General features: G+C 40.3%; 1 protein-coding gene across 2 annotated transcripts in view; it reads right to left on the bottom strand.

Annotated features, from left to right (window-relative positions):
* nectin1b (nectin cell adhesion molecule 1b) overlaps positions 1–27,629 on the bottom strand; it is a 143,592-nt gene that overhangs the window by 45,541 nt on the left and 70,422 nt on the right. The window contains exon 6 of one of the 2 annotated variants that reach the window (XM_071911139.2): positions 19,993–22,674. The exons of the other annotated variant lie outside the window; for it this stretch is intronic. Coding sequence (XP_071767240.1) covers positions 22,169–22,674 — 506 coding nt within the window. The 3' untranslated portion in view covers positions 19,993–22,168. Of the gene's footprint in view, positions 1–19,992; positions 22,675–27,629 lie in introns of those variants that run through there. 2 annotated transcript variants of the gene reach the window in all.

Here is a 27,629-nt window from a genome sequence, read left to right as displayed (position 1 = left end):
CTTGCTCTTTTTAGTCCATCCAGAATTTCTTAGAGTTCTTGGCTGATGTTTTGTAGCAGCTGAAAGATTGCAAGCCAATTTGTGATATTTTCTCTGTTGATTTGTGGTAAAAGTGCAAGGATTAACAAAAACTGTAAGTCAAAGGACGCAGTGATAAACTGCTTATTGTCAAGTACTTTGATTAAGACTTTGTCCCTGACAGCTTCTTAAAGACATGAGAGGTGTTAAGTACAGGGATTGGTTAAAATAGCAAGCAAGCAACTGCTAATTTTGCCAAAAAATTGCAATTGCAAAGTCACACACCTAGGGGTGAGTGAGTGGGAGTGTCTTTTTGATGCCTTTGTCAGGAATATAATTTCCTTTATGAAGTGATCATCCTGCAGTTATAACAACCAGTTCTGTTTTTTTTTTATTATGTTAACTCAGTTGATCATCTCTGTCATATTGGGTAGAACTATTCAAATCAAGCCTTGTTGGGTGTAATTAATGACCATGGCATGATTCCAATGTTTGCCTGTCATGATTCATTAGAGACATCTGTAGTAAGCATGTCATTACTCACTCCCACACTGCACAGCTGACACAACTGTTCCACCGCTAGACCTTAGAACAGACATTGTGTGGGAGCCATGTTGGCCCAGGCTGGCAGGGGGTGGAAACACCATGTTGTTTTCAACTTTCACTTACCAACAGACCAAAACCAATCTGAGGTATCTGAGAACGACTAACTCCACACCGAATCTGAATGCCATCTAAACAAGCAGCATGGCGCTGCAGACACAGACTTGGATCATTTTGTGGGCCCTGGATAATTACGGTGCTCTGAGAAACCTGCAAGGCACAGAGCCTGAATAGAATTTCAATAAAAAGAAAAGCTGAGACAGAGATAAAGGTGAAAAGTATGTGGTCGATCAAGCAAATGTCTGGAAGAAAAATTGTTGAGCGAAGAATCAATAGCTTCATGTGAGAAAGACAAGCAATTCACAGAAAATAAAAAGCTATTCATATTCTGTAAAGTGCTTATCAGAGTTTGTGTCGGTGGCATCCTGATGGCTGCATGACACCTAACTATCTCTTTTAATGTCATAGAGGCATGGTTGAGACTGAAGACGATGTGCAGCTACTTCTTCAATATACTGGTAGCAGCTGCAATATAAATGAAACTGTATTGAACTTCAAAAAGACAACTGAACAGGCAGATCCTTCAGGTAAGAGGACGGTAGATGCTTTGTGTTTGGATCCATAATGCAGTTAGATAGATAGATAGATAGATAGATAAATAGATAGTTAGATAGATAGATAAATAGATAGTTAGATAGATAGATAGATAGATAGATAGATAGATAGATAGATAGATAGATAGATAGATAGATGGATAGAGGGAAATTCAAATTGTTACAGCAGCAAGACACTTAAGACACCACACGGACAAATCAAAGCACAAATCCAGGTACATAAGATAAATTAGAAAAATAAAAAATAGATTGTCTGAATAGGCAACATTTGGTTCACTGGGTCACAAAGTGCTGTTGAAAATGTTAGAAATACTGAGAAACAAGCTCAGACATTAGAGAAATGGTTCTGGCAGTACTAACCTACGGCTTTTTCAGAATAATCTCATACTTTCTTTTAGCAAAAACAAACATCTGTTGCTCCCAATGTCTTCATCCCCAGAAATGATGTACAGAGTCAGAATTTCACCCTGGATGACTATTTTGTCTCTGGTTCCCCCTCTGTCCATGGCTCTCTAAACAGCGCCTACATTTTGTTTATCCTCTGCCCCCGGACAGTTCCAGCCTGAAGAACACAGGCATTGACTGACAAAGCCAGCAAATTAAGACTTACAAACTACTCCTTCCCCAGTTACTCTAAATCCTTTGAAACAAGGAGCAAATGTGTTCACGATGGCAAAAACCGCAGCCCTCTCATCGATCAGCTGGAGCATCAGGCGAAATGGACAAATCTAAACCAACTGCTGTCTTCTGTTTTTACCCTTTGTTCCACCCCATTGATATGCTACCGAATCTATCTCCATTCTGCTTTACAGCTGGCTCATGCATGGAAATGGAGCGCTCTTTTCATCATCTTTCAACAATCCATCGTGAAATCAGTGTATTAAGACCTTGATGTCAGGCTGATTGACCAATTGTGATTAACAAGATTATTGTACTATTTTTTTTTTTTTTTTACTTTAAATGAAATGCTAATTTTAATGGGTATTGGCAGAACATAGTCTCATTCAAAAGAGATATTGGAGTGTTCCATCACAATCTTGGCTTCATTTTCAATTACTGGAAAATGTCAAAATAATCGGGAGCTGTTTCTTTTATTTTGTGGCAAATCACTGTACCAGAACATGATCCACGGAGAATAATCGTGAGAAAGAATATCAATATAATACAAATTCTGTCAGAAGCAAGGCGCTGTCGATGAGGTCACCTCATCTTGACACCGAACTGGCAATGAAATCATTATGAAGCACAGCGCCAGATCCTTCACTGCGGCTTCTATCACGGCAGATTATAATGTACCCTGCAAACTTTCAATACCTTTGTGGCATCTGCTTTTTTTGAAGTCATGAATTCAATAGAGAAAGGTCCCTCTCTAACACAATAGATCACCTGATTGATGGCCATTCCTGAAAGAACTGCCAGAACAAAACAAGACCCTCTACTCCAATTCCCTCGGAGGCGATGAGTTTTGTCGGGTGTCAAAATGAACGAGAAAAGGGAGAAGAAGCTGATTCATTCTGGCCTGAAAATAGATGACAGAGAAGGACTGATACAACAGACGACAGCACGGCCCCGCAAAAAATAAATCACCTGAGAGACGAACAGTCATTTAATTATGAGGTGCGCAATATCACATCAAGCTTATCCATAGTGCAGTTGCTCAAAAAACCCGCTCAGAAAGCTGTAATCACTCAAATACGCATTGCTGCTCTTACACATCTCTTAAAATAATACATAGCATATAACTAATAGCATATAACTTTTCATATAAGTTGACATTTTCAATTCTCAAATCTGATTCTAAACTAAATTTTTATCATAAAAACTAATGAAAAACAAGAGACATATATATAGTATGTCCTTTAAAGTAAATACATTATTGGGATTATATGACAACGTTTTCATCTGGAAAAGTTCTGGTAACTCTATAACTTTCTTTATATTCTCTCCATTCACACATCTTTTGCCTTGAAAAGAAGTGTCATGGTGACCAATTTCCCGTCCCTTTTACAACCTTTTGACATTCGTTCCACAGTCTTCAGATGCTTAATGACGATGGTTTTACTATCTAACATATCTGTCAATTTGTCATTGCATCTTGAATGAATCCCCTTGCCAAGTTGTGATAATCCGTTCACCCCCAGCGATCATATTCACAGTTATGCCACCAGATTCTCTTCTGACATTCATTTCACTTTTTTTTTTTGGAGACGCAGTCAAGGCCAGCGTTCAGTTCATTATCAAGGCCCGCTGTGGAATAGTCTACCAGATCAGATATGTTCGCCTCTGAAATCATATCTAAGAAAAAATGTGAATGCTCTCTTGCCATCTTTTTTGCTTTCCCACAGTTTCTCCTCTTTTCTTGCGTCTTTTCTTCTAGTGGCTTTTCTGCCTAGTTTGTATGATTGTGAATATAATTGCTCACTTCTTAGTTCGTCTTTGTCTATCTCTCCAGTGGAGGTTTTCTTTGGGAGCCCTGAAGGTATTTTCAGCCTCCCCTGCACACTGCTTTGTTCAGGAGCTGTCACTGTAGTTTGTGTTGTCAGTTTTTTACTGGCAACACTCAAACTGAATAAAGCTGAATGATTTTTTTTTTTTTGAATGAAAGCATCTCACCCAGCTATATCAAATAGCCTGTGCAAACTACTGTTATAATTGTGCGGTGGAGACTGAATTAGCTCTCCTGTGTGGTAATCTTAGTGTAATAAGTGATATCTGGACAAAGGCCATCAGGCTGCTGCTTGAAAGGTGGTTTACTTCTGGAGAACATTTAATTTGATTTGCTGTCTCTGCAGTGGCACCGTCAATCCAAAAAAAACACAGTTGTTTATAAGAAAAGCGGTGAAATCTGTTTTTCTTTCTTGCCCGTCCTTCAAAGTACACACACACACACACACACACACACACACACACACACACACACATCATTACTATGACCACTACACTATATTATTGTGACATTAACGGCAACCTTTAAAATCATACCGTGGATAAGAACATAAAAGGTTTTTGGCACAAATTCATTCCTTTACATTTCCGCAATATAACACATAACAAATCGAGTCTAATCAGGTTTAGCAATTTAACTAACACAGAAAAAATAGACTTCGCAACATTTACTATAACAAGACTCCCAAGAGCTAAAACACCTTTAACTACAGTAAATGAAACTAAACACAGCAGCTTAACATTCCCTAGCATTGTGTTTACTGCTTCACTCAGTGGGTCTGTTTGTATGTATTGGTAACTGTGGATCGTGTGTATAGCGTGTGGAGCATTGTGCAGCATGTGTTTGTTGTTTAAAATGTATGTTTTTATGCATGCAATGTAATTGAACTGAATTAACTGTTTTTCTCTAATTGTTAAGAGTTGTTTCTGTTGTTTCTGTTCTGGCTTGATAGTTCATCCAATACATCTCAATGGGCTTTCATATCTTCAACAGGTTCTAAACCAGAGAGCTTACTGTTATGTGTCTGGTTGGATCGACGATAGCATAAATAGTTTAATTTATTATCAAAGGATGTTCAAAGTAGTGGGTGGCATTAATATTATCCAGGCTATTCCTCCATCTCTTTGGTTGAAATGCTATATTGAAGTTTGTGGTTCTGCAACACTGAGAATCCAAAATAATCATTGAAAACCATTATTTCTCTAAATTTCAGTTCAATTCTTAAGGATGGGAGCCAATAATGCTAACCGAATTGCATTATTGTTTGGTTGTGTTTTATCCAAACAATGTGACCATCCATACACTGTAATGGCACATTTAGTTCCTGCAGAAAAGCTAGACTCATATTGTGTTACACCAGCGCTCTGCGGGTGGCCGCTGTGGTCATTCAGCTGGGAATCTGACAAAAACTAAGGCAACATAAATTGTGTTTTTAACATACTTCTCATACAGTGCACCCCAGCTGATAGATGTATTTTGTTGTGGCTTTACTTTAGATTTTTCAGTGGCGGGAGCCCATGTAGCGCTGCTGTCCACAGCCCCGGGACCGCATGTCGCTGTTTTATGTTTTGTTTTGTTTTAACTTTAACTCTGTTATTGAAATCGTACACTGCACTGCTGTTTACACTAAAAAACTCTTTGTGCATAAATGAAGGCACAAAAAAAAAAAAAAAGTATGAGCTGAATACTTTCTTGTTTTTCAAAGATAAAACAACAGCATATATAACAATGTTAAAAAGAAATTAAAAAAATAAGAGGAAATAAATGAATTACATCTGACACAGTCGGCAAAGGCAGGAACCTCACAAGCAACCAGATCCCCTGAATGTGCGTGTGTTATGCTTTGTGGCGGTACTGTTTACTTTGAGGTGGAAAGTGGAACTTTGCATTCTCTTGTATTTTCTCGTCAAGAGGCGCATTATGCCACGTTACTTCTGCAGCAATCAGCCAGGCATCCACTCTCTGCTGCTGAGTACCTTCTCTTCAAACAGGAAGCTTTTAGCCCACAAGGCTATTCATTAGAAAAGGGGAGACGTGTTAAATCAACACCAGTGTATCACATTTCCCTTTGACGTGATGCTGCATGGCAGGAAGTACTCCTGCTGGTACCTGCACTTTTGGTACATGCACCTTCATCAGTGAGTAACACACACATGCACACACACACACACACACACACACACACACACAAATGGCCTCATATAGAGACCATTCAGTTTAGGCGTCTGTGTAAGCTGCATCACGTAGGGAGTATGAGTCACTGTGAGCTGTTGTTCTTGCAGTCACAGGGGCACCCAACTGATGTTAAAGTGAAAGCATCAGAAAATGATCTATTTTCTGATGCTTTCTGATGCTGCAGATCTAATTTCTGTACTAACTTCTTGTCTGAAATGTACTGAAGCAGTTGAATATCCCTTAGGCATAAGTGGAATTTGAATGGGTGCCACTCATAGCCAACAATGTAAAGAATCCCTTGGAATTAAATTGATAGCTATTGGTAAAAAAAATACTCATAAATAAGCATGAACAATCATTGACTATTTTGCATTGCTAATTCACTCTGATAACCTTTATCAACATAGTCATTTACACATTTGCAAAGATGAAATCTAGAAAAATGAATTTGTTGGGTCGTTCAATATGGCAGATCTGGGGAAAAAAAACTGTTGTTGATGTTATTGCTGTGATATTGAGGCACTTACATGACTTAATGTGAATTGATAAATAAATACACCAAATTTTGCCTAAAAGCTCATATTGCTGTTGTTTGTTTTGACAGCTCACTGGGAATTAGAGCTGCATTTTCTACAGCATAATAGTAATTGTGAAATTCAACTTTAATTTTAGTATGCTGATAAGTTATTATTTTTGCCCTATTAGACCTATAACATGTTTGGGTAGACTTGCACTTATATGTGTGAAAGGCAAGCTCCGCCCCTGCCCCTAGGTCATGTGACAAATCTAAACAACAAACATGGTGGAAAACACATCTTGGAGAAAGTGCATGATAACTACTGAGGTGATCTAAAATAGTCCACTTTCTGACAACAAATTAAAACAGCCTTTCCAGGCCACACAGCTAAGAAGGCCAGCAATAAAAGTGATTTGTTGATGGAGTTCACACAGGATGGCTGCAAAGCAAACCACCACAATGTGCACACTGCAAGAAATGAATAAGTGGTGAAAGTCATCAGAAATGCATCCCAAGGCCATGACTTCTCAGGAAAAACAAGACGACAAAGCTCTTTAGAAAAAGGCCCAAGTGATTACCATCTTGTTCGCCTTCATCATCTTTGGGGAGAGGCGGACATAAATAAACATGTCATCATTCGTAGCAAGACTTGAATTATGCTAATGAATTTCCAACTCTGATTAGCAAATTAAACATCAAAACTATGTTAAAATCTTGGGGTACATGAACCAGAATACATAAATTTCCTTAAGTATATGCCTGTAAACCATTAATGTTTTCTAAAATGACTTCTTCCTCAAGCCAAACTGGTTTCTCCAAGCCAAAATTCCTGTCACATGGATGATGAAGATCAGCAGAAGCTGCAGGCAAGGTTAAAAAGAAAATCATAAGCAATTTTTCAAAAGCTGATTGTGTAGCCTGATCAACACATTTTTGTTGTTTGTTAGCTTCCTGGCCATGATATAACCCCAAAATCGGCGATTCTCTATTATCTGTTGCTCTGGTAGAAGGGATTGGAGCATTGTGTTTTTTTCTCGCTCCATTCACTGCCATTGTATGAGTCTCAAATCATTCTTTTTAACGCAAACAAAGCAGATTCTGACAATAAATGTGTGGTGAATTGCTTTCTTGATGTTATTACCTCCGCCAAGGAGGTTATGCCATTTGTTTGTTTGTTTGTCTGTTTGTCAGCAGGATTACGGAAAAACTACCGGCCCGATTTTCATGAAACTTCGTGGAAGGGTGTAGCATGGGCCAAGGAAGAACCCATTCAATTTTGGAGCGGATCCGTATATTGGTTGCGGTTGCACATTTGCATATCATAGAAGACTGGACTATTGGCCTCGGCGGAGGTCTGCGCTCTCCGAGTGCCCTTCTAGTTAAACGTGTTTTTGTAACAAAACTCACATGCCACTGACACATTCAGACAACAATATCAAAACAATATCAAGTCCAACAAACCAAAAGAAGAGTGAGAGCCTGTGCCCAGTCGGATCACTGACAAGCCCCAGGTCTGGGTAATGAAACCTGCTGCTAGAGAAAGCCGATCCTCCTGGGGAACCTAATTGGTTGAGACTTTTCATGGCAACTGGCCATGAGACTTCAGGCGAATTTGTCCCACCTGTCTGGGTTGTGAGGATCAGTTAATTTGTTTGCTTTTTTTTGCATGGATCAGCTTGTCAAAGGATGGACTTGCAAATAGTACAGTAAGCTAATCAATTGTTGGCTCTGCATATGTATTGTAGCAGATTAGGAGGTTTTTTGCTCGCGGTAATTGCAAACTTTAAAAGACCTGAGTTTGGGAGTCAGACCCCAGAAGTCCACAGCTACATATTATTCCATGAGGCATGACTGTATAAGATGTAGAACTTAGTACTCAATTAAATATTCTTGGATGACCTCTGGTGCCCAGAGATAATTGAGTGGTTCAGTCTGCTGCCTCTGCAGCTACCTGTGTGTCCCTGCTGGCCTCCAATCAAATCCCACTGCATCTTTTTCCCCTGTGTCCCCCCGACTCTATCTCCCGCTCTGATTCCCAACTGTCAAAATACATTAAAAAAAAAATACTAAGGCTGCTGTCATTGTTAAAAAAAAGAAAGAAAAAAAAAAGAAAAAAGTCTAATTACCCTTTAAATTTTAATTGGCACATTCCACACTTTTTGGGTTTAAGCTTTAAAGCTGCACTAGGGATCTTCACACACTGGTGATGGTGGCAAGAGGTAGCTGTTTGAATTTTGCGGCCTTCAAAACCCAGAAATCATCTTAAGTGATACCAAATAAACTGCACACAGTACGCTCATGTTAAACCAACTGACCGGTCTGTGAACGCTTAATAACAAAGAGACAAGAGAGGAAAAGATCTAACGTGGTGAGTCCAGGTTTCTCTGGACAGAGTGCTGCTCACTGCTGCTTAGGAGGCATTATGAATTTTGTTTCAAGTTTCAATTCCTCACTCCCAGTGGGCAGAGAAGGTTTCCCACCAGTGAACATACCCAACATTAGAATTTGGACAAACAGGGCAAATCTATGGAGTCTCAATTGGGGGTATGGGACGCTCTTCTCTATAGCAGCCCCACTTTGTGATTTAAGCTGATGAGATGAGTGTATTTTTCCATTACAGTCTCGCCTAGAGTAGCGTTACAGCTTGACTTTGGGTTGAGGTTCAGCTCGTGCTGTAATGTTGTATGTTACATTACAGATACCATTCATTTTGAGTTGATTAGAGACTCATTACTGTAACTACTGGACAACAAAGCCTTGGCCGGGTGGCTCCACTGAAGTGGATTGGGTCTGACAAAGGGTCATTGACGCTGCATGATGAGAGAGAGGGCTGCATGTGCTGATGGGCTGTCTCCTCTGGCATGGTTACTCCAAATGTAGACTGGCATTGACACTAATGTACACTGATAATGCTGCGAGAGTCAATAGTCAGGGAAGAGAGCGTGGGGGTGGGGGACACCGGATTCTTAATTTACCCCATTTTGTCCCATTTGTCAGGCGCTGGGACTCGCTGGTAACTGGGTTGATGAATCATTCTGAATCTGGACAGGGAAGTGTCAGGGTTTTTAGTGGCTCTGTGCAGGTGAAGGTTCATCAGACCTGGCATGGTTTGTGTCCGGAGGTTAGGGAAATTCTAATCTCTACTGACATAATGATGCTGAGTGATTCGACTCATCCCATGATGCATTTCTCTCCGAATGGGAGCAGTGGATTCATGCATGGTAGTGCCCCCATCAACAAGGACACTGGTTCTGCGGTGGATTTAGCCTTATGACACTGCTAACTGCATCTTCACTACGTGCCAATGTCAACTGTGTGGGGCCGTCCTGCAGGGAAAATGTATTCCATGGTAACAAAATGTGCACAAAATATGAAATGTGTGCTCCAGTTGTGTAAAAAGTGTGTGAATAGATATAAAACATGTGCATGTAATTAGTAAAATACAGAGCTGATGCAACCACACCAACCACTCATCATGGTGTTTGAGAGCTTGTTGACCGATACTCCACAGCATCCCTCCAGTCCATTAGCTCTCAATATGTCGGTTGTCAGTTGTTTTTTTCTGCAGCAATGTCAGTAAGCATTGCCTTGACAACTCATCCCCTGAGTTTTTTTACCTGAAGCCAAATTTAATCAACTAATCCATCCATTAAACGTTCTCAAAAGCCTCATTTAACTAAATATACCTTTATTCAACGCAATATCAGGCTAATTAAACTAAATAAATCAGTGCAATAAAGCAAATTCAAGTAATTACAGCAAGTGAGTGAAATCAGTCTGAAAGTTGCTGCAGGAGCTAAATCGAGCACACATTTTAAAAAAACACATTTTATTAACTTGTGGGCATGTGTTGATTTGTTTGCACGAATTATGAAATTGTGCACAAAATAATGAAAATGAGGGAACGACGTGTATCTTGTCCAGTCAAATTAATTCAAACGAGGGTACACAATCTAATATTATGTGCATATGCATTAGGCCACCATCCTGTGCCCTCAATATAGTAAATCATGTCCTTGAAATATTATTTTATTTCTCCTGCGGCTACTCCTGCGCTCCGTACCACTGAGCGTTCAGACGAGCATCTGCCATCACCATAAAGAGACGGTGGCCTCACCGTGTATTCATCCACTTTATATATATCCATTAAATGTCTGTGGCAATCTTTTTTTTCATCAGTCCCTCCAGGAATTAGCTAATTTGCAATTATAAGACTTTTTAAAAATCAATATTTCCCTGCAAACATTGCAAGGCCTTGCAAGTTTGGCCAGTCACCAAACTTTTATTATAAGAAACCTCACAGTGTGATGCACTGAATCAAAGCGAAACTTTCGACTTACAATCTTCATGAACCTTTTCACTTTTAACAACAAATAAACACATCAGATACCACAGATAGCCTCACGCATTTTCTCACTGAAAAAGCAAATGTTTTTCGTCATACTGATCATAGAAAAATGGCAAAATCTAGGAGGTAGTGTACATCTAAGGTCAATATGAAACAGCATCGGTCAACGAAGGCACACAAAGTACACACACTGTCTCTCCCTTTCTCTCAAATCCACACCCATACACACATGCACGCGCACACACACGCTGCTTGGAAGGCGGGTAAATGGTCACAGGGACAGAGTATTCCCAGCAGGACTTTGTAGAAGAGGGTTGTCAGCACTTTTCTCACCAGAGGGTTTAGGCCTTTCGTTCTGCTCTAGGATGGCTGAGTTTAATTGGAGAACGCTAATGCGCAGCTGGATACCAGAGCTGTTCATGCCGTGACTGGCTCTGAAACGGGAGGGCATGAGGGAGGAGGGCTGGTGTGAATGTCTGCAGTAGCTATTGGCATCCCCGAAGATGCCAGCCAATTTATTCATGGGATCTGAGCGGTTTGTTTGTGAGCCGTCTCATTTACAAAATAATAGGCAATAATAATTTCTGCAGATTGATCCGAGGTTAATCCAAATAATTGCCAATTCATTATAATTTCACATTTTCTGGAGATAAAACTGACTTGTTCTGTCTATCACTGTGGTGTAAACTGTATGCCCAATCAACCAGGTTATATGCCGAAAACTGTTTTCTTATCTAACAATGAGAATCCAACATAAGAAAATATCCTGCGCCAAACTATTTACTACTTACTTTTTGCTATGGTTGTGACATTTAATTGCTGAGGTGGGTCTCTAAAGAATTAAAATGGTATAAATAACAGTGTGTCAACAAAAGTCAATATAGGCAATGAAAGCTTTATCTGGGAAAAAATATGATTCTTGGGTTGTTATTTTTCTCTTTCTTCCTTTTTTCACAGTCCTGACAGCTTCACTGAGGGGGAAAGCATTTCATGTTTCTGTATTCATGTTGCCAGACTGAATGGCCATGGCTTTTATTGTATAATTGTCAGAGCAAACATTTAAAAAAACAAACTTTTACAGTTTCAGCTGTAAGTTCAAAGTAAGTTTGCAGGTAAGTAATAATGATTAGTTAGAATTTATATTTGTCAGGCTATAGTTGTTAACAACACATATTGAGACAACACATGTTGTTATTTTTTTGTTGTGTATTTCCAGGCGGGTCCCATCAACATCATCACAAACTGTAGCCCTGTCACAGGACTGTGCAGGGAAAACTGCAGCAGGAAAAAAAAACATACAGATCAGACTGATGTTCTCATTGTATTTTTGTTAATGGAAAAGTTTTGAGATATGCCCTTCTGCTGCAGATATCTTCTGTAAGAACACTTAAGGTTTTGTTGGGACTGAATTACACCCAAGATGAAAGTATTGTTAACATCCAGAGGTAGAATTTATGGTTTTGAGATCAGTAGATTTTGAGAAAACAACTTTGTTCCAGGTTTGTACCAGATTGGTCGCTATGGTAACGCCGTTGCGTGGCTATGCTCGCTGTGAGCCAAAATAAAAGGAGGAGAGTGCATGGTGAGGGTTAATGGTTAATGCCCCCAGGATTATCTTCTAAACACTGAAGATCTTTGGTTTTGCTGACATATTTTGTCAAAGTGAAAAAGAATGGCAGCCCGAAATTTAAATACCCAAAGTGCTCAGCAACTATCACCATCTCAGCTACAGCAATATATATTTCGACACCTTGGTCCCATTCCACCAAAGCAAGTCTGCTGCGGTTTCAAGCTAGCTGCACTGTGTCATAAAGTTCCCAGGCACAAACCCAGGGAAATGATCTGAGCCCCCAGAGATACACTTTTGGTGTAGCTTTCATCTTTTAGCTAACATGCAATAAGTGGGTAAGTGTTGGTTTTGTAAGCAGCAGTAGTTCTTCAATGTAAAATTGTTACAAACTCGACAAACACCAGTTTTGGTTTGTCTTGGTTTGCGTCTTTTTTTGAGATTCAATACGCAATTCATGGCTGAGAAATTATCTAAATTGTTTGCTAGTTATCCAAAAAATATTAGCTAATGTTAGAATACAAAATGGCACCACCTCAATACTGAATTTTCAATTTCTAAAATGAAAACTTAAAATCAAAAGGTAGACAGAGCATAGAGAAAACAGTTCAGCTCTACTCTTTAATGGTAGTGTTGCAAGAGATTCACCATTCAGAATCTACCCAAGACTCAAACTTAAAAGATAATTTCCCGTTATTTTCAACCTGGGCCTTATTTTCCTAGTTTTTGGCATCGATAGATTCTGATCAAAATTTCATCAGTTACCTCACTGTGGAGCTGTATACTCACCTCTCAGTTTGCAGGGAGCGCTCCTCTCCAGTACAGTCCAGAGGGGCCAAAACTGCTGAACCCAAAAGCTCCCAAAACAAATCCGTTTCAACACTCACTAGAAAGATTCTGCAACATCTTTGTAAAAGTCTGGCTAATATTCAGCCATTGCGTTGTTAGTGTAAGGTAGTAAAGTAGAAAGTTAGTAGTAGTACTACACTGACCAGCACCAAAAAGTATCAAATGGACTATTCTAACTGAAATGTTTTGTGATAATTGTTCAATCACAGCTAATTAAAGATGTGTAACTGCAGTGTGTTTTGATCACTTTTTGGATTTGACTATTTTGAGTTTCCCTCTGCCCCATTGGATAGTATTGGAGAGGAGCGCTCCCTGCAAACTGAGAGGCACATAGAGCTCTACAGTGAAGCAAATGATGACATTTTGATCAGAATCAATCAGCATAATAGCAGACACTAGGAAAATAAGGCCCAGGTTTAAATACTCAGATTTATCCTTTAAAAGGTACAAATTTATTGGGTTCTATCGGATTTTCACTAAATATATCACAGTCAAATGTGATAGCAATCAGCTAAATGATATAGTCTCCTATCGTCCCTATGAATTGTGTTTATCATAAGATGTCATTCTTCCTGCTGAGCAGTGTAACTTACCAGGCCATCAGATACTACAGATATGCTCAGTCTATCAGGTATATGGCCACGTTACAAAAATGGATCGATCCTGCAGACAGTGATGGTTTTCTATATAAAGCAAGAAGACAGGCATTGAAAAATTCAGTTATTGTTTCAGTGACATTAGAATCGGCAAAATGATTAACCTATAGCATCTCTGAGTGAATCACCGGGCCAGGTGCGGCGGCTCTGCTGTCACATGGCCACACTTCTGGCCTTTTCATGCATGATAGTGTCTTTGTTTTGCTGTGAATGGTGTGACAAACAAAAAGACATCCGGTCAGCTGCAGCGTTGTGAGCAAAAACAGCTCACTGACGAGAGCGGTCGAGGGAGACTGGCAAGAACGGTGCGAGCTAAGGCTGGGACGGATCACGCTTTTTTTATTTTTATTTTTTTTTCAATGGTTTGGCAGGCTCACATCTCCTCCGAATGATGTGCCTTGCCTTTTTGGTGCAATCCTTCAGCGTCACCCCCTGATCTACTGACCAATCAAAGCGCCTGAGAGGAGGGACTGAGGAGGAGAAGATGTAAACAGCAGAAGTCAAAATGGAGAAGTTGATATTAAGTCATCTCAGAACTCTTGTTTTTACGACCAATAAATAAATAATACCGTGACAGATAATTGGAGTGCATCTCGTTCCCATCAGGCCGTGTGACGCTCTACCTGCTGCACACAGAGCGGCCGACTCCACAGCGGTCTGATTATCCATTGCCCTAATTTCATTGGCTATTCACAAACCATGCGTAAAGTAATATTGTTTTAATGTTTTAATTAAATCATCGTAATCTATGCAAGAGGTTATATAACATGTAGCTGGTTAGTTACCATAAAACAGAATATACTAGACGTAAATTGTGCCTGACAATTATATGGGTGGACAACTATATGGGTGGGCCTCTGATGCCGAACACTCGATGGCTCCAGTTGTTTCCCAGTGAGTATCCTTAACTTTGTTTTTTATATCAAGACAAACATAACTAACTGTAGCTAAAACCACATAGTGAGATCAATGGGCAAAGTTTAGTAAGTTATTACTATTAGCATTTTTTGAATGACAGAAGATAACTAGATAGCAAGTTGTTGTCAAAGCAACAAGTTTTGCATAGCAACAACAATGATTTAACGCTACTTTTGCCCTTTGAGCTCTGTTACTCTCTGTTACTAACAGAGAGAGTTTATGAGCTTATGAGAAAAAAAGTGTCCTATCTGTTCACGGCCTAACAGGCACAAACACACAACTGTGTTGAGCAGAATGACATCTCAGAATAATTCAACTCATCACCTGGTATTACAGATGGGCTCTGGCCATCTGTAACAACTGTTTACTAAATAGGTAACTGATGACTAAATAAGTGTGCCTAATAAACTACCAAATGTTAAGTTTGTCAAGCAAGACCCCCAAACTAACCCTAAATAGAACGTGAAGTTCATTGGAGCTACTGTGGTGTTTGCTTATATCATATATAATATATACAAACATATATTTTCTTTTACAGTAGTTGAATGTGTCATCACCACTAATTTAGTTATAGACAGTATTAGAGATATATTAGATGCTACATGTTGCTCCTCCTGAACTTGAGCAGCGTAGCAGCATTAAAATTGAAGTCTTTACTGTAAAAATTCAGACCACAACACCGATGAAATTATATATACACAGAAAACAAACACTTGTAATATTAGCACTGGCATATAATTATGGTATTATGGTAATATAGTAATTATATTATTATGGAAACTGGTGCAGTTGCTAAAGCAACAGTAATTCCTAAGTACCATTTTGTTTAATCTTTTAAGAGATCAAGGTGACTTCTGATAGGCGAGCTGAATGGCCTTAAATGTCTCTTTGATAAGGCAATGGAAAAGCACCAAGTTAAATGCATCTTTTGTAGTATGCAAGGCTGTATTACTGACTCTATTAATCGACAATTACTTGGGTGCAGAGGACAATAACAACTAGTTTACACTAGCCTTTGGCAATGTTTGTGAGAGCAAGAGCGTCATTTCAAGTAACACTTTTTATTATGGACAACCCCATGTGACCTCAAACTGTACACACTTAAAACAGGTCGAAAAAAAGAGCAAAGTAAACATATTGCTAGAAGCCATAAACAATTTGTTTAACCATAAAGGGTCATCAGAAACAGCTATGCATCAACAGACCATGGTGACAAAACAATGCAGATTTGTTTTTTTTTACAGGCTTTGACACAAGTGAGGTTGCCGGGTCTTTTGGTAACAAGGACAATACTTACTGAGAGAACAGCTCATAATGTAGCTTACACAGCAGAATTAACCGAATGTAGATCCTACATGGAAACACCGGGCATTTCCAGAATTCAGATGTTTTTTAATAGCATATAGCAGCCCGATCTGTATATAAACCTGGTCCCTAGTGCAGCCGAGAGCCACGTCATCGGTCAGTGAACCTGGATCCAGCCCACTGAATGGCTCAGGCATATTTGCTCATTAACCATGTGATCATTTTAATTTAAGGACTGCTGGTATCGGCTGTCTATGCGCCTGCCTTCCTGAAGTCGTTGTTTGGATCGATGATATTTAAATCCTTAGCTTAACGATCGCTCCGGACGAATCACAGCAGCAAAGAGTCGCTCCGCTCATGTGAGAACTCATGTTAATGCAGGCTAACTGCGTCCGACTCACAAACCGGCGAGGCCGATCAGAGCGATCAATCGTGGCCTCTGCGCATCAGACTGACTCCTGAGAGGAACTCGATGTCAGTGTCACGAAGGGCGAAAGCGGTAACGTGGTTCATGAGCAAATACCAAAAGGAAAATAAGCGACTCACGGGGCTGGATTGAGGTTTCAAAAGACGGATTTAGCGATCTAATACAACGCTTGTCTGGACTTTTACATCCTAGTGAGCATCATCCTGTAGCAGAACTATCAGTACGAAAGAAGATAACACAGTCTGATCTCCAGAAAATCATGTAAGGTACAATCAGTACAATCTCATTTTCCATTTTCTCCATCTTCTTTGTACTCTTGAATGAGAGCTTTAATTTGTATTTGTATACCGGTGTTACATCACAGATGAGGGGCAACGACAAACCCTCTCTTCTCATACAGACTTTATGGGTTTCGGGCACAGGAGCAACATATTTCAAGACTGAAATCCAGTCGTATTTCCTTTTAAGAGTACCTTTATAGAGCAAATGTTGCACAATCCCACTATCGAGTCTGTTGGGAAGAGAACAAACTCCACGGTCGTGCATGTTAAAACACTATATGCCATCAAAGCCCCTGTGGGCTACAAAGGGCTCTTTTAGTAAATGGATGGCAACAGCTGCAAACTCTGGGCAGTTCTTAATGTGCATGGTGCAGATGTCTGCTCTCGAGTCCCACAGTCTGAGGCAGATCTGTCTGGTCTAGACTGGCCCTCTCTCATCACATCACTGTGTCCATTATCTTCATCAACCAATCAACTCAAACAATATCATCAGCATCTGTTTGACAGTTTCTGTTCTCCGATTAAAGGAAAAAAACCCTGCAAAAGGTGCAGCGATAACCAAAAGAGACCTCTGTTATTATATATGTGTTCCTTCATTTATCTTGCTTTAGCCTCTCATTACATGCAAGGTTTAGCATGATTATAATTATGCTATACCAGCAGCCATTCCGCTTTGGTGAAAAAACAAGGTTCTTAAACAACACTGTTGCCAAGTAAGCAGAGCTGATGAGATCTTGTTGGCACCAATCAACGCTGTAAAGGGGGTCAGTTACCTTCCACACTTGTTGGATGCAGCGTGTTTGGATTTGGAGACATTTCCTATTCATATTTGATTGCGGCGATGCCCCGTCAGTCATTTCATTTCAACATGAGGTTCACGCCCACAGTCTCCATGCTGAAGATGTGCCTAGCTTCATTCAGATTCAGCGGAACCATGAATGCATCAGAGAGAATCATCTGGCATTAGCACTGCAGTAACCACTGAAGCCTGTTAATTCTGAAAACTAGAACTAAAATGAAGAACTGAATATTGAACAGTGTAATGCAAAACTCAGGTTTCTCAAACGGCCGGATGCCTGACCATTTTCTGTGCCCTCTGGCAGCTGAATTATTGGACATCTGTACAAGCCCATCTGCAAGTGTGGATTGAAATTTTCTCCTAACAATGTCTGTCTTTGATAAAGCGGGGGGAAAAGTACCTAGTTAATTGCCGAACAAGCATTTTATGTCTTGCACTTAAAGCTCACAGGATGTGATAAGAGCCTAAAGCTCTGAAATTAATCTAAATAAGCATGACTATGGAAAATAACCACCTGCGCCGGTTAACTTGTACACTGTAATATGAATTGGAATAAATATTGTGATTTCATTTGCTGGGATAGTATATGGGAAAAAATACATAAATAAAAAATAAAGCAGTACGGGTTATATTACCAACGGAGGCATTTGGGGTAGAATCTGCAATTACAAGATCAATACACAGCGATAAAAAACGTGCTGCAGACATGAACCATATTCAATCGGATACACACATCTAACCAATCAGCGAGTTAGGACAGAACATTGTTGACTATTGAACTCATTTAATGCTTAAAACAAATACAAGTTACTTCACTGGGTCATCACAATTGAACAAGATTTTTTTCTCATATTTGTAACACCCTCAGAAATATACATTCACATGGCTGCATACAGACAAATTCTCTCTTTTGTTTTTCTTTCAGTAATATTAAGTCAACAAATTGTATGCATCACCCCTTCGTATGACAGTGAAGCCGCTATTGGCATATCAAAAACTTACTGGAGTGGCATCTTAGGTGGGACTTTGGAAATAAGCTATGCATCGACGTCATCTATCCATCATTATTGAATCTCTATTTTTGCAGTCAAAATAGGTATATTTTACATGAACAGGGTCCCTATGCAGTTGTCCCTAAATAAATCCCAACTATAATCTCAACCGTATATACATTATTTACAGTGGAATGTTGAACATACTGAATACAAAAGTAGATTAGGATGGAATGAAGTTACAGTCAGTATTACAAAATAGAAACTTATAACACCCCGACAACATGAAGACAATGTTTACATCTACCAGTATACAGAATGTCGACTAAAAAACTGAAATGCCAAGTCTTTTCATTCTCCAAGATGTTTGAGAAGCAAGTATGGCAGTGGTTTCATGACGGATACGGGAAAAAGCGAAAGAATTTAGTTTCTCGCAAATGAAACCGATAACTTCAACTTGTGCTTGAACAGGAGCAGGATCGATCTTTGCTTTGGGCCTGGTCCAAAGTTGCATTTTTTTTCAATTTACAAATCAAACGTTCCAATCGCTGGATTACAGATTTAATTGTTGTGCTTACAAAAGTCAGCGATGTGTGACTCATTTCCAATAGTTCGATCTCTTTAGGATTTAAACTATCCAGCGTTGACTGGAAAAAAAAGTGCTGTATCACCATTTATCTATCATTTAACTAAAATGGTAATGAGTGCAGCCTTTAAGAGATTGATTGATTTTTAGAGATTATAAGTACAGAAGCATTGTTAGTATCATGCTTGAACTTGGGTGGAATAACATCCCCACTAAATCTAAATCTATATTAATCCAAATCCATTGCAATTAAAGAATCATCATCCATTGGATCTGAAGGTTAGTAGTCCATGCCATGTTTCAATATCTGTAATAATATTCTGCGACATGAATAATGACTCAGATGATGGAGCAGCAACTGTTTAGACTACCTCATGTCTCCTAACTTTGATAGGCACTGAATGCAAGAGGAAAAGATAAAAAAAATGTGTTTTTCATAGGTTTGTTTCTGCTATGCTGTGATGCAAACCACGTGGAATTTAAAGGTAACAGCAAATCAGTTAAGCTAAGCAGACAAACAATAAACTAAATGATAATAATAGTAATTTTGCACTTTGAAGGTAGCAACCCAGTTTCTGTCTGTTAGTTTTACAACTTTCTCCGATGCAAGCCTCCAGTACCATTATCTAACTAACGAGTGTATACACTTAACAAAAACAGTAATAAGGCTGTAGAACTGATTAGAAAAAACTAACAAAAATAAACTGAAATCAATAAAGACTTTTAAGGACATGATATTTCCCACTTTTGCGTAGTTATTTTGTGTTGAAAATACAATATATTTTGAGGCTCATGATCAACATGCTCATCTGAAAACATACAGTAGACAAGCATGGACTGTAAAAACATTCACCTCTCCAGTTCGCGGAGCTATCTGCTCTCACAGAGATGTTTTTTTTTTTTTTAGTTTTTTCTTGTTTACTGCAATATTTTTGCTGGGTACTGCCTGCCCGTAAGCTCACAAACTCCATATCCCACCTCATTACAAACACTGACAAAGTGTTGTCTTTTGAGCTGCAAATGAGGACAAATGCACTGAATTGATACAGAAAAAATAGCAACATACTCACTTCCACTCCCACACAAAATCATGCATAAAATAAGGCTTAATACAGTATTTATATTGTTCAGAGCCAGTCAGATATGTCATTTTTATCCTCGGATTACTCCTTTGCTTCCATTTTATCCCACATTTCGCATTTAACTTTTTTGTTTGAAGCAATACGTTTTGCTGATTGTATAATGGACCTCAATGCCGAGGAGAGAAACAAGTCATTTGCTATGGTCCACATTCACTGGCACTTGTTACGGTGATTTTAAAAAGCCAGATATGTAATGCCTTCAGACAGGGTCATTGTATCCCCATTGGCAGATACAGCTGCCAATATTTGGGGCAAGGACAACCATTCTTTCCTTGTGAATCCACCAAGAGCCGTTGAAATTTATTTAGGAAAAAGATGCAACAAAGAGATGAGGGAAAGCAGCAGGTGACTTATTATATTCCAGGGTGGCCACCATAATATTTTCAATTCCCTTTACATGAAAAAAGTGTTCGCTCTGTACGCGCACCTAAAAGCATCGGCTGACGTTTTCCTTCTATCCACGTCCATAGAAGACTCCTCATACAATACGCTGTTGGTGTAAGCAGGGTAGCTTAAGCCAATTCTTTAGTACACAGTCACACAATTATAAGGGGAGGCAGAGTCATTACTGGGAAATTCCCAAGACACTTTCTCTGACTTCCATTTGCTAAAAACGAAAGGGGGTTAGAATAAAACACATAATTATGAGAAATCAACATAAAAAAAAGACATTTCATTACAGTGGTAAGATTTAGAGCTCAATTACACAGGTAAACCCTTTCAAGTCGAGTGACAACCGTGACATTTCAGAGCATTATTGAAGATTTTTTTTGCGGAAACCTTGTGACTCACCAAACCTCTTTTCAGTTAAGGTGTTGGAATGACTGTGACTGTGAAGCACATTGAAAAGTATAATGGTTCGAGACAATTGCAGCACCTTCTCTCCCCCTGCTTTGCCAGTCCGCTGATGTGGGCACTAAGTCAAATTCATCCTTTGAAATTCAAGAAAAAGATGCAACGGAGAACAGCACTGACACCCTTGTAATATCTATCTGTTACCGCCATGCCCATATGGCTTAGTGGAGCGACAGGTCCCTCAGAAACATATCAAACATATAAATGCAGGGGTCAAGAAATACTAAGCATGTCTTTGGGAAAACAGCAATAACATGTTTGCCTGTAACGTTGGAAATGTACAAATTTTGCGTAATTGTTTGACGCTAACCCCAGTGAGGAAGAGGAGAAATGATATTGGTGCTGTATGGCATAAATCTTGTTTTTTTTTTTTTTTTTTTTTTTTTTTCTTTCTCTCTCTGAAACATTTGACCACAAAATTACAAACACTTAAAAACTCCACCTGTAATTAAGTCTGACATTTCACTCTGAATTCTCTGGTCACTTAGAAATCATACAAAAAGACATTATAAAAAATAACAAAAAAAAAAAAGAAGGCAATGGTAATGAAAATGAACAAAAATAAAACAAAACAACATTGTACATCCAGTGTAGGACTTTCACAAATGTGCTCAGCAAAACCTCATCCTGCAGTCTCTTTTTATACATTTAATACATTTATAACATGAAAAAATACACAAAAAGAATAATACACCAGTATTAATCAACCAACCACCTCCCTGGCCGCGTAAGTCAATGGCAATCGGCGTGAGTCCAATTACATACCTTACTTTGTATTCTTTGCCCATTCACCTGATGGGATTTCAGTATACCAAAGCTGTGGTGTTGACAAGCTGCTAGCACTTTAGATTGACGCTTGCTTTTCTAATTCAGATTAGTTGAATGGGGTCTGATGAGGGTGGTGGGGGGGTCGGGGGGGGGGAGGGGGTACTAGGTTGACCAAAAGAGGAATGGGACTGAGGGAGGGATGCAGTTTGACAAATGGAGGGGCGGGGGCGGTGATGGAGGTGAAGGGTGCGGTGGAATGCGGGTGGGGACAGAGGGCTGTTTGGTTTGGTTGCTGCATGCCACTACACATACCACTCTTTCTTAGAAATGACAGAGCCGTCGGTTTGGGAGATCATATCGTCGGCTATCTCAGGTTCAGGGTCATACTGGAAAGCGAGAGTCCGCTCGTCGTAATCTCGGCTCTCTCCTTCGTCCACAGTGAAATAGGGCCTCTTCAGGTCCTCCGCTTCCGCGTCAAAATCGCGCTCGCTCGCCTCGAACCCCCCGGGGCCGCCGATCTGGGCGGGCTTCTTCTCGTCGTCCGAGTCGTCGGGGTACTGCAGGTTCTTGGGGATGGGAGGGTGGGCGGGCAGGCCGCCCGCCTTGCTGTAACCGTTTCCGAACACGTGTTTCTTGGTGCTGTAGTCGCCCTTGAAGGTGCGCTGGCGGCGGCGCAGGAATACGAACAGCAGTATGGCCGCCACACCCAACAGGACGACTCCCCCCACAGCGCCCCCGATGGCGGCACCTGTATTGTGCAGCTCCTGCGGGATCTCACGGTCCCCGGGTGTCGGGTTGTTAGGGAATTCTGGGTAGGAAAAGACAGATGGAAGGGAGTGTGTCAGTGCTCTGGTGGGAGGAGGTGCTTTGTGCAGGTGCTTTTTTTTTTTTTTTGGAAAGATGAGGTAAGGGAGACAGGGAAGGAAAAGCAAAGGGGAAAGGAAGGACCCCCGGCCCCACGACGAAACCCCCACCCGAAACGAGCCCTTACCAGCACTGTGGCGAGGCAAGGCTCAGTCACTGACAACCGCATGCACTTTCAGAAAAGAAGAGAATGAAATAAACAAAGCCAGTGCAGAACACACCACCATCAAAGAGGAAAACGACATGTTTGATTAAAGAGAATGAAGCTTTGTCAGCATGCATTCCGGTTTCCTCTCTATTTGGAAGCCAGAGGAAAAAGAAAGCAATATAATGAGCAAACTGTGGGAGGATTATTTCATGTGGCCTTTTAGTTAATAGTGTTAACACTGTAGCTTTCACACAGCTAATAGTTGACATAGAAATAGCTGCATAAAATGGTATAGTATAGTACAGCATGGCACAGCATACCATACCATGAGGTTTAACCATGTTCATACACAATGTAGTGGAAATGAAATGAAATAGCTTCGCCAGAGATGATTATCAGCAGCCAAGCAGATACAGAATATGCCATGATGCATCAGTAGTGTTGATAAATATGAAAGCTTTCTGCACAGCCAGCAGAGCAGGCCACAAAAAAAGCATATGCTTCGAAGGCAAAAATATATATTATTCAGTAAAGACAGTAGAGAATAGAGAGAAAATTATCAAATGAGTCAAAGATGTGCTCTAATCTAGAACAGACTGACAATGACTAATGGCCTTCTGCTAGAGACAAACAATAACTAGGATGCCAGCCTCCACAAGCTTAGAGTCTAAAGGCTGGGATTTTGCCTTGCAAATTCTCCTGCGAAATACAAAAAAGATATGTTGTCCCGTTTTACATTCACAACTGCCACAGCCATAGCATATCTAAAGCACAACTGAGCCATCACATTCATCCCACCATCTTACAGAGCGCATAGCCTACTCACAAAAGGATAAACAATGCTCATGACTAAAGCACAATCGTCGCTTACAGTGAAACTAGGCACTAAAAACCGTGTCCCCCTTCATACACATCTTCACTTAAAGCTAAAGTGTGCAAAGCTCTTTCGAATGCAGCGACAGCGAGACTTTTATCTGAAAACGTGATCAAAGCCCCGAGGCGCCGAGGTAGTGCTTGTCTAAACCTGCAGAGCAGAGGCACATTTAGCTTCAGTGGTAAACGCTGAATCCTCAACAGAAGAAGGGGGGAGAAAATAAAAAATAAAAAAAAAACAAAGAACACAGCATCTACTAAACAAATGGTGTGGGAGAGGAGTGAAAAAAGTGTGAGAGGGAAACAGTGAGAGAGGAGAGGGCTCCCTGTTCACCCGGGGCACACACACACACACACACACACACACACACACACACGGGTGCTTCTGTTGACGGGGCAAGAGGCGACAGACTCACACATGTATGCAACAAGGCAACACGCAGTCAGACAACCTACAGATAGACATCAACGCTACCGATACCATTTATCTCCTCTGATGCACTCGTTCCCTTTAACATCTTCCAACAGTCTAGTAAACATAGGCTGTTCCTGAGCGTGTTTTCATCAGCAGCAATCTTCCCAAAGAAGATTTCTGGATCTGATATATCACACAGCTGGTATTTGGGAAGCAAAACGATTCATTTGCAGATAAAAGCTTTTGACAGCATGAAAAAAAACACACTTGAATGAAAAATGTAGATGATAAGATGCTCTGTTTTTATATACATATATTGTAATCATAAAACTTCATCACTTGAGACCAAAAGTAATACTTTTTCAGATGGTTTTAATTATAGTTTATGAATGTATATAACATCTATGGAGATGTGTTGACATCGATGTAGGGCCATTACAAAGTCTAGGCAGATATTGGCACATAACTGTGATACATCTGGTTTGCCCTAAATAGGAAACTAACATTAGAGAGTAATGAGTGATACTGAAGGGAGAAATAAATGCTCTTTGTTCCAACTGAAAAAAATCACTTCCAAAGCGCTGTCATAGCTTATTATGATTTAACCCAAACAAAGTCAAATGTTCAACAATTACAAAAGTTCCTTAGAGAAGTCAAATTCCCTGTGCATGGGCTCGATACAGTGAAATCAGAACAACACTTGCAGCTTGACTAACGGCACATTTGACAACCTATCAGCACTTATTCCATCATCGCCACCCAAAACAAAAAAAAGACAAATTTCCTACATAAGCAGTAAATGATTTTCAAATTATTGTACTTAATTGTTGAATCAAAGCCATTACACTCAATTAGAACTGCTCTTTAGTGGAAATGATAAATCTCCGAGCACAACTAGAGGAGGACAGGAATTGTTCCTCTGCCTAGAGAGGGGGGAAAGCAAAGAAACTACTGAAGCCTTCCTCTCTCCTTTAATTACAATGGCGCTCCATCAATCCAAAGGAGAGACCTCCCAACCGCGGCCGCTCGCCTCGGCCGCTCTCCCTCTGCATCCCTTCTCCCAGGACTCACCGTAAAGCTCTCCAATTTCTAAGGCAGAGCTGGGCACGGTCTCAAATATCAGCTCAGGTTTTAATCTGACCACCTAATGGGATTATTCAGACACAGGCCTTCATTACACACATGAATGAGAGAGCAGAGCCAGGTCACCTCTGCCCGAGAACACATCCTCCCACCAAGTCCAAAGAGGGGCGAAAATCCACAGGATTGGAGGAGCAGAGAGAAAGGGAGAACTCTCTCCTGTAATCCTCTCCTCTACCCTTCAGTGCCTCCCTCTGCTACGATATGTCTGCGCGCTCATCATTCCCTCCATTCAATCTTAATTGGGCCGCTTTTCCCCCTTCCATTTTAAACGGTTGCCAAGTCTGTATATTTACCACTTAGAGAGGTGGGAAAAAACACAAGGCAGGACCTTTTAAACTACGGAATAGTGGCAGTAAAAGATGATGCAGGCAGTCTTCAAAGGCGCCCTCCATCACCTCCATTTTTTATAAAGGATCAAGTGACACCGCCTCTTGACACCTGTATTTGAAGAATGTCAATGTCAACACTAATAATTCAAGAATGAGTCAGGCCAGACACAGTACAGGCATAAAAGCAGTAATCAACACAGGGGCAAATTTGTGGCTTTTTGGGAAACGCTAGACCCCTCTGTTTATGCAACATGAAAGAACAAAAAGAAAGGCCTTGGAAGTTTGCTGCGCCGAAAAAACAAGAAACGGCAGCAAATGTGCAAGTTTTTCTAAAGCAGTCGTTATGATGTTTTTACTAGTGGAGTGAGGAATGGAAGGGAGGAGAGCGTTCAGGCGTGAAGATACTTCTCTGTGTAATGGAGTACTTCCTTTTGTCAAGAGGTAAAAGCAGGGAAAGAAACTCAAACCAGCAGGCAAAGCTCCAACATGGTGCTCATCAGATCACCTGACTGCAGTTGGAGGAACACACACTCCCCCCCCCACTTTTTTTTTTTTTTTTCGTAACTCAAAGAGGTGCGTCAGCGAAGAGACTGCCTGTTCTCACCATGTTATCTGGTGTGCGTCTGGTCTGTATTTGTCGCTCTGCAAGGTCACGTCCCGACACCACCTGCACTACCAGTCAGAAGTCTGGAGACGCTACATTTTTCTTTATTTTTACTATTTTCCCACGCTTTAGAATAATAGTAAAGACGTCAAAACTATGAGATAACACAAATGGAATTATGCAGTGACCAAAAAAGTGTTAAACAAATCAAAACTATCTTATATTTTAGATTCTTTAAAGTAGCCGCCCTTTGCCTTGATGGAAAGGCAAAGGCTTTGGAAAGAAATTCACACATAGGCATCAACTTCACTATTTATATTTGTCTAAAAAACAACTTTCAAGCGTTTAAGCGTAAGCCTTTAGATCAAAATGGCTTTGAGTTGATGAAAAACATTCAATCAGGTGTGTCCAAACTTTTGACTGGTAGTGTATGAGTTTCCCATTCAGTTCATCGGCTCCGCACGCAAGAAGATAAGAAGATGCAAAAAAAAAAATCACAAATTCTAGAGCGCGCAAACCCCTCGCGGCTTTGTCTTCCCGGCGGTAAATCCATGCACTCCGCGAATGTATGTGAAATCTAAGTGGCTATGGTACGCGCTAATCACATTACAGAAACACTAATAATAAAACACATTTGGAATGGTCGGGGTACGTAGGGGTAGTTTGACAGCGCGGAGGAGGGAGGAGGCGTTCCACCAGCACGCCATAGCTACCGGCAACACCTGCCAAGAGATAGATAAAAAAGACCTCAAAGCACTACAACAACAGCCCTGATACTGTTCCAGGGAACAAAGGCAGTGTCTATTAACAAGCCTCTGGAAATATGCAGATACTGGGGGTAACCTTGAGTACCAACGGCTAAAATGTACTATTGAGATTAATAGGTGCCAAGATGCGCCATGAAAGGCTATAATTCAATCCAGAGCCATGATAGATTTATACAGGTAATGAATAACATGAGATACTGCAGCTATTTAAACGCTGCAACCATAGCGTGTTGTATTGCATTAATCATTCTATTTTGAACATTCGCATCTGATTTGATCGAGAACATGATTTACTACCTGTGAACATTCTACTGACAAAACCCCACTTCCTTCACAACTCAATAGGTATTCTCCGTGGGAGTCGCTTGTGTGAAGCACAAGTGAGTCTTTCAGATAAGCAAAACGGCAAATAAATGCGGGAGAAAGACTGAAAAAGCTCCACACTGCGCCTGATATCTGGACATGTAAATGACATGTGAGGTCTGTGTCAGATTTGTGGCTTTGGGAACTCCCGCATAAATTTTAGCGCAGGTTTCTGTATTTTAAAAAGGAAACTACAGTACATGGCAAACCACCGATACTGCATGTCAGAAAGGAGAGAGAAACTGTTTCACAACTCC

This window comes from Centroberyx gerrardi, chromosome 6 (assembly GCF_048128805.1).
Source record: "Centroberyx gerrardi isolate f3 chromosome 6, fCenGer3.hap1.cur.20231027, whole genome shotgun sequence".
In the NCBI taxonomy this organism is placed as follows: Eukaryota; Metazoa; Chordata; class Actinopteri; order Beryciformes; family Berycidae; genus Centroberyx; species Centroberyx gerrardi.
The sequence above is the reverse complement of the archived record's forward strand: the minus strand, read 5'-3'. Positions and strand labels throughout refer to the sequence as shown.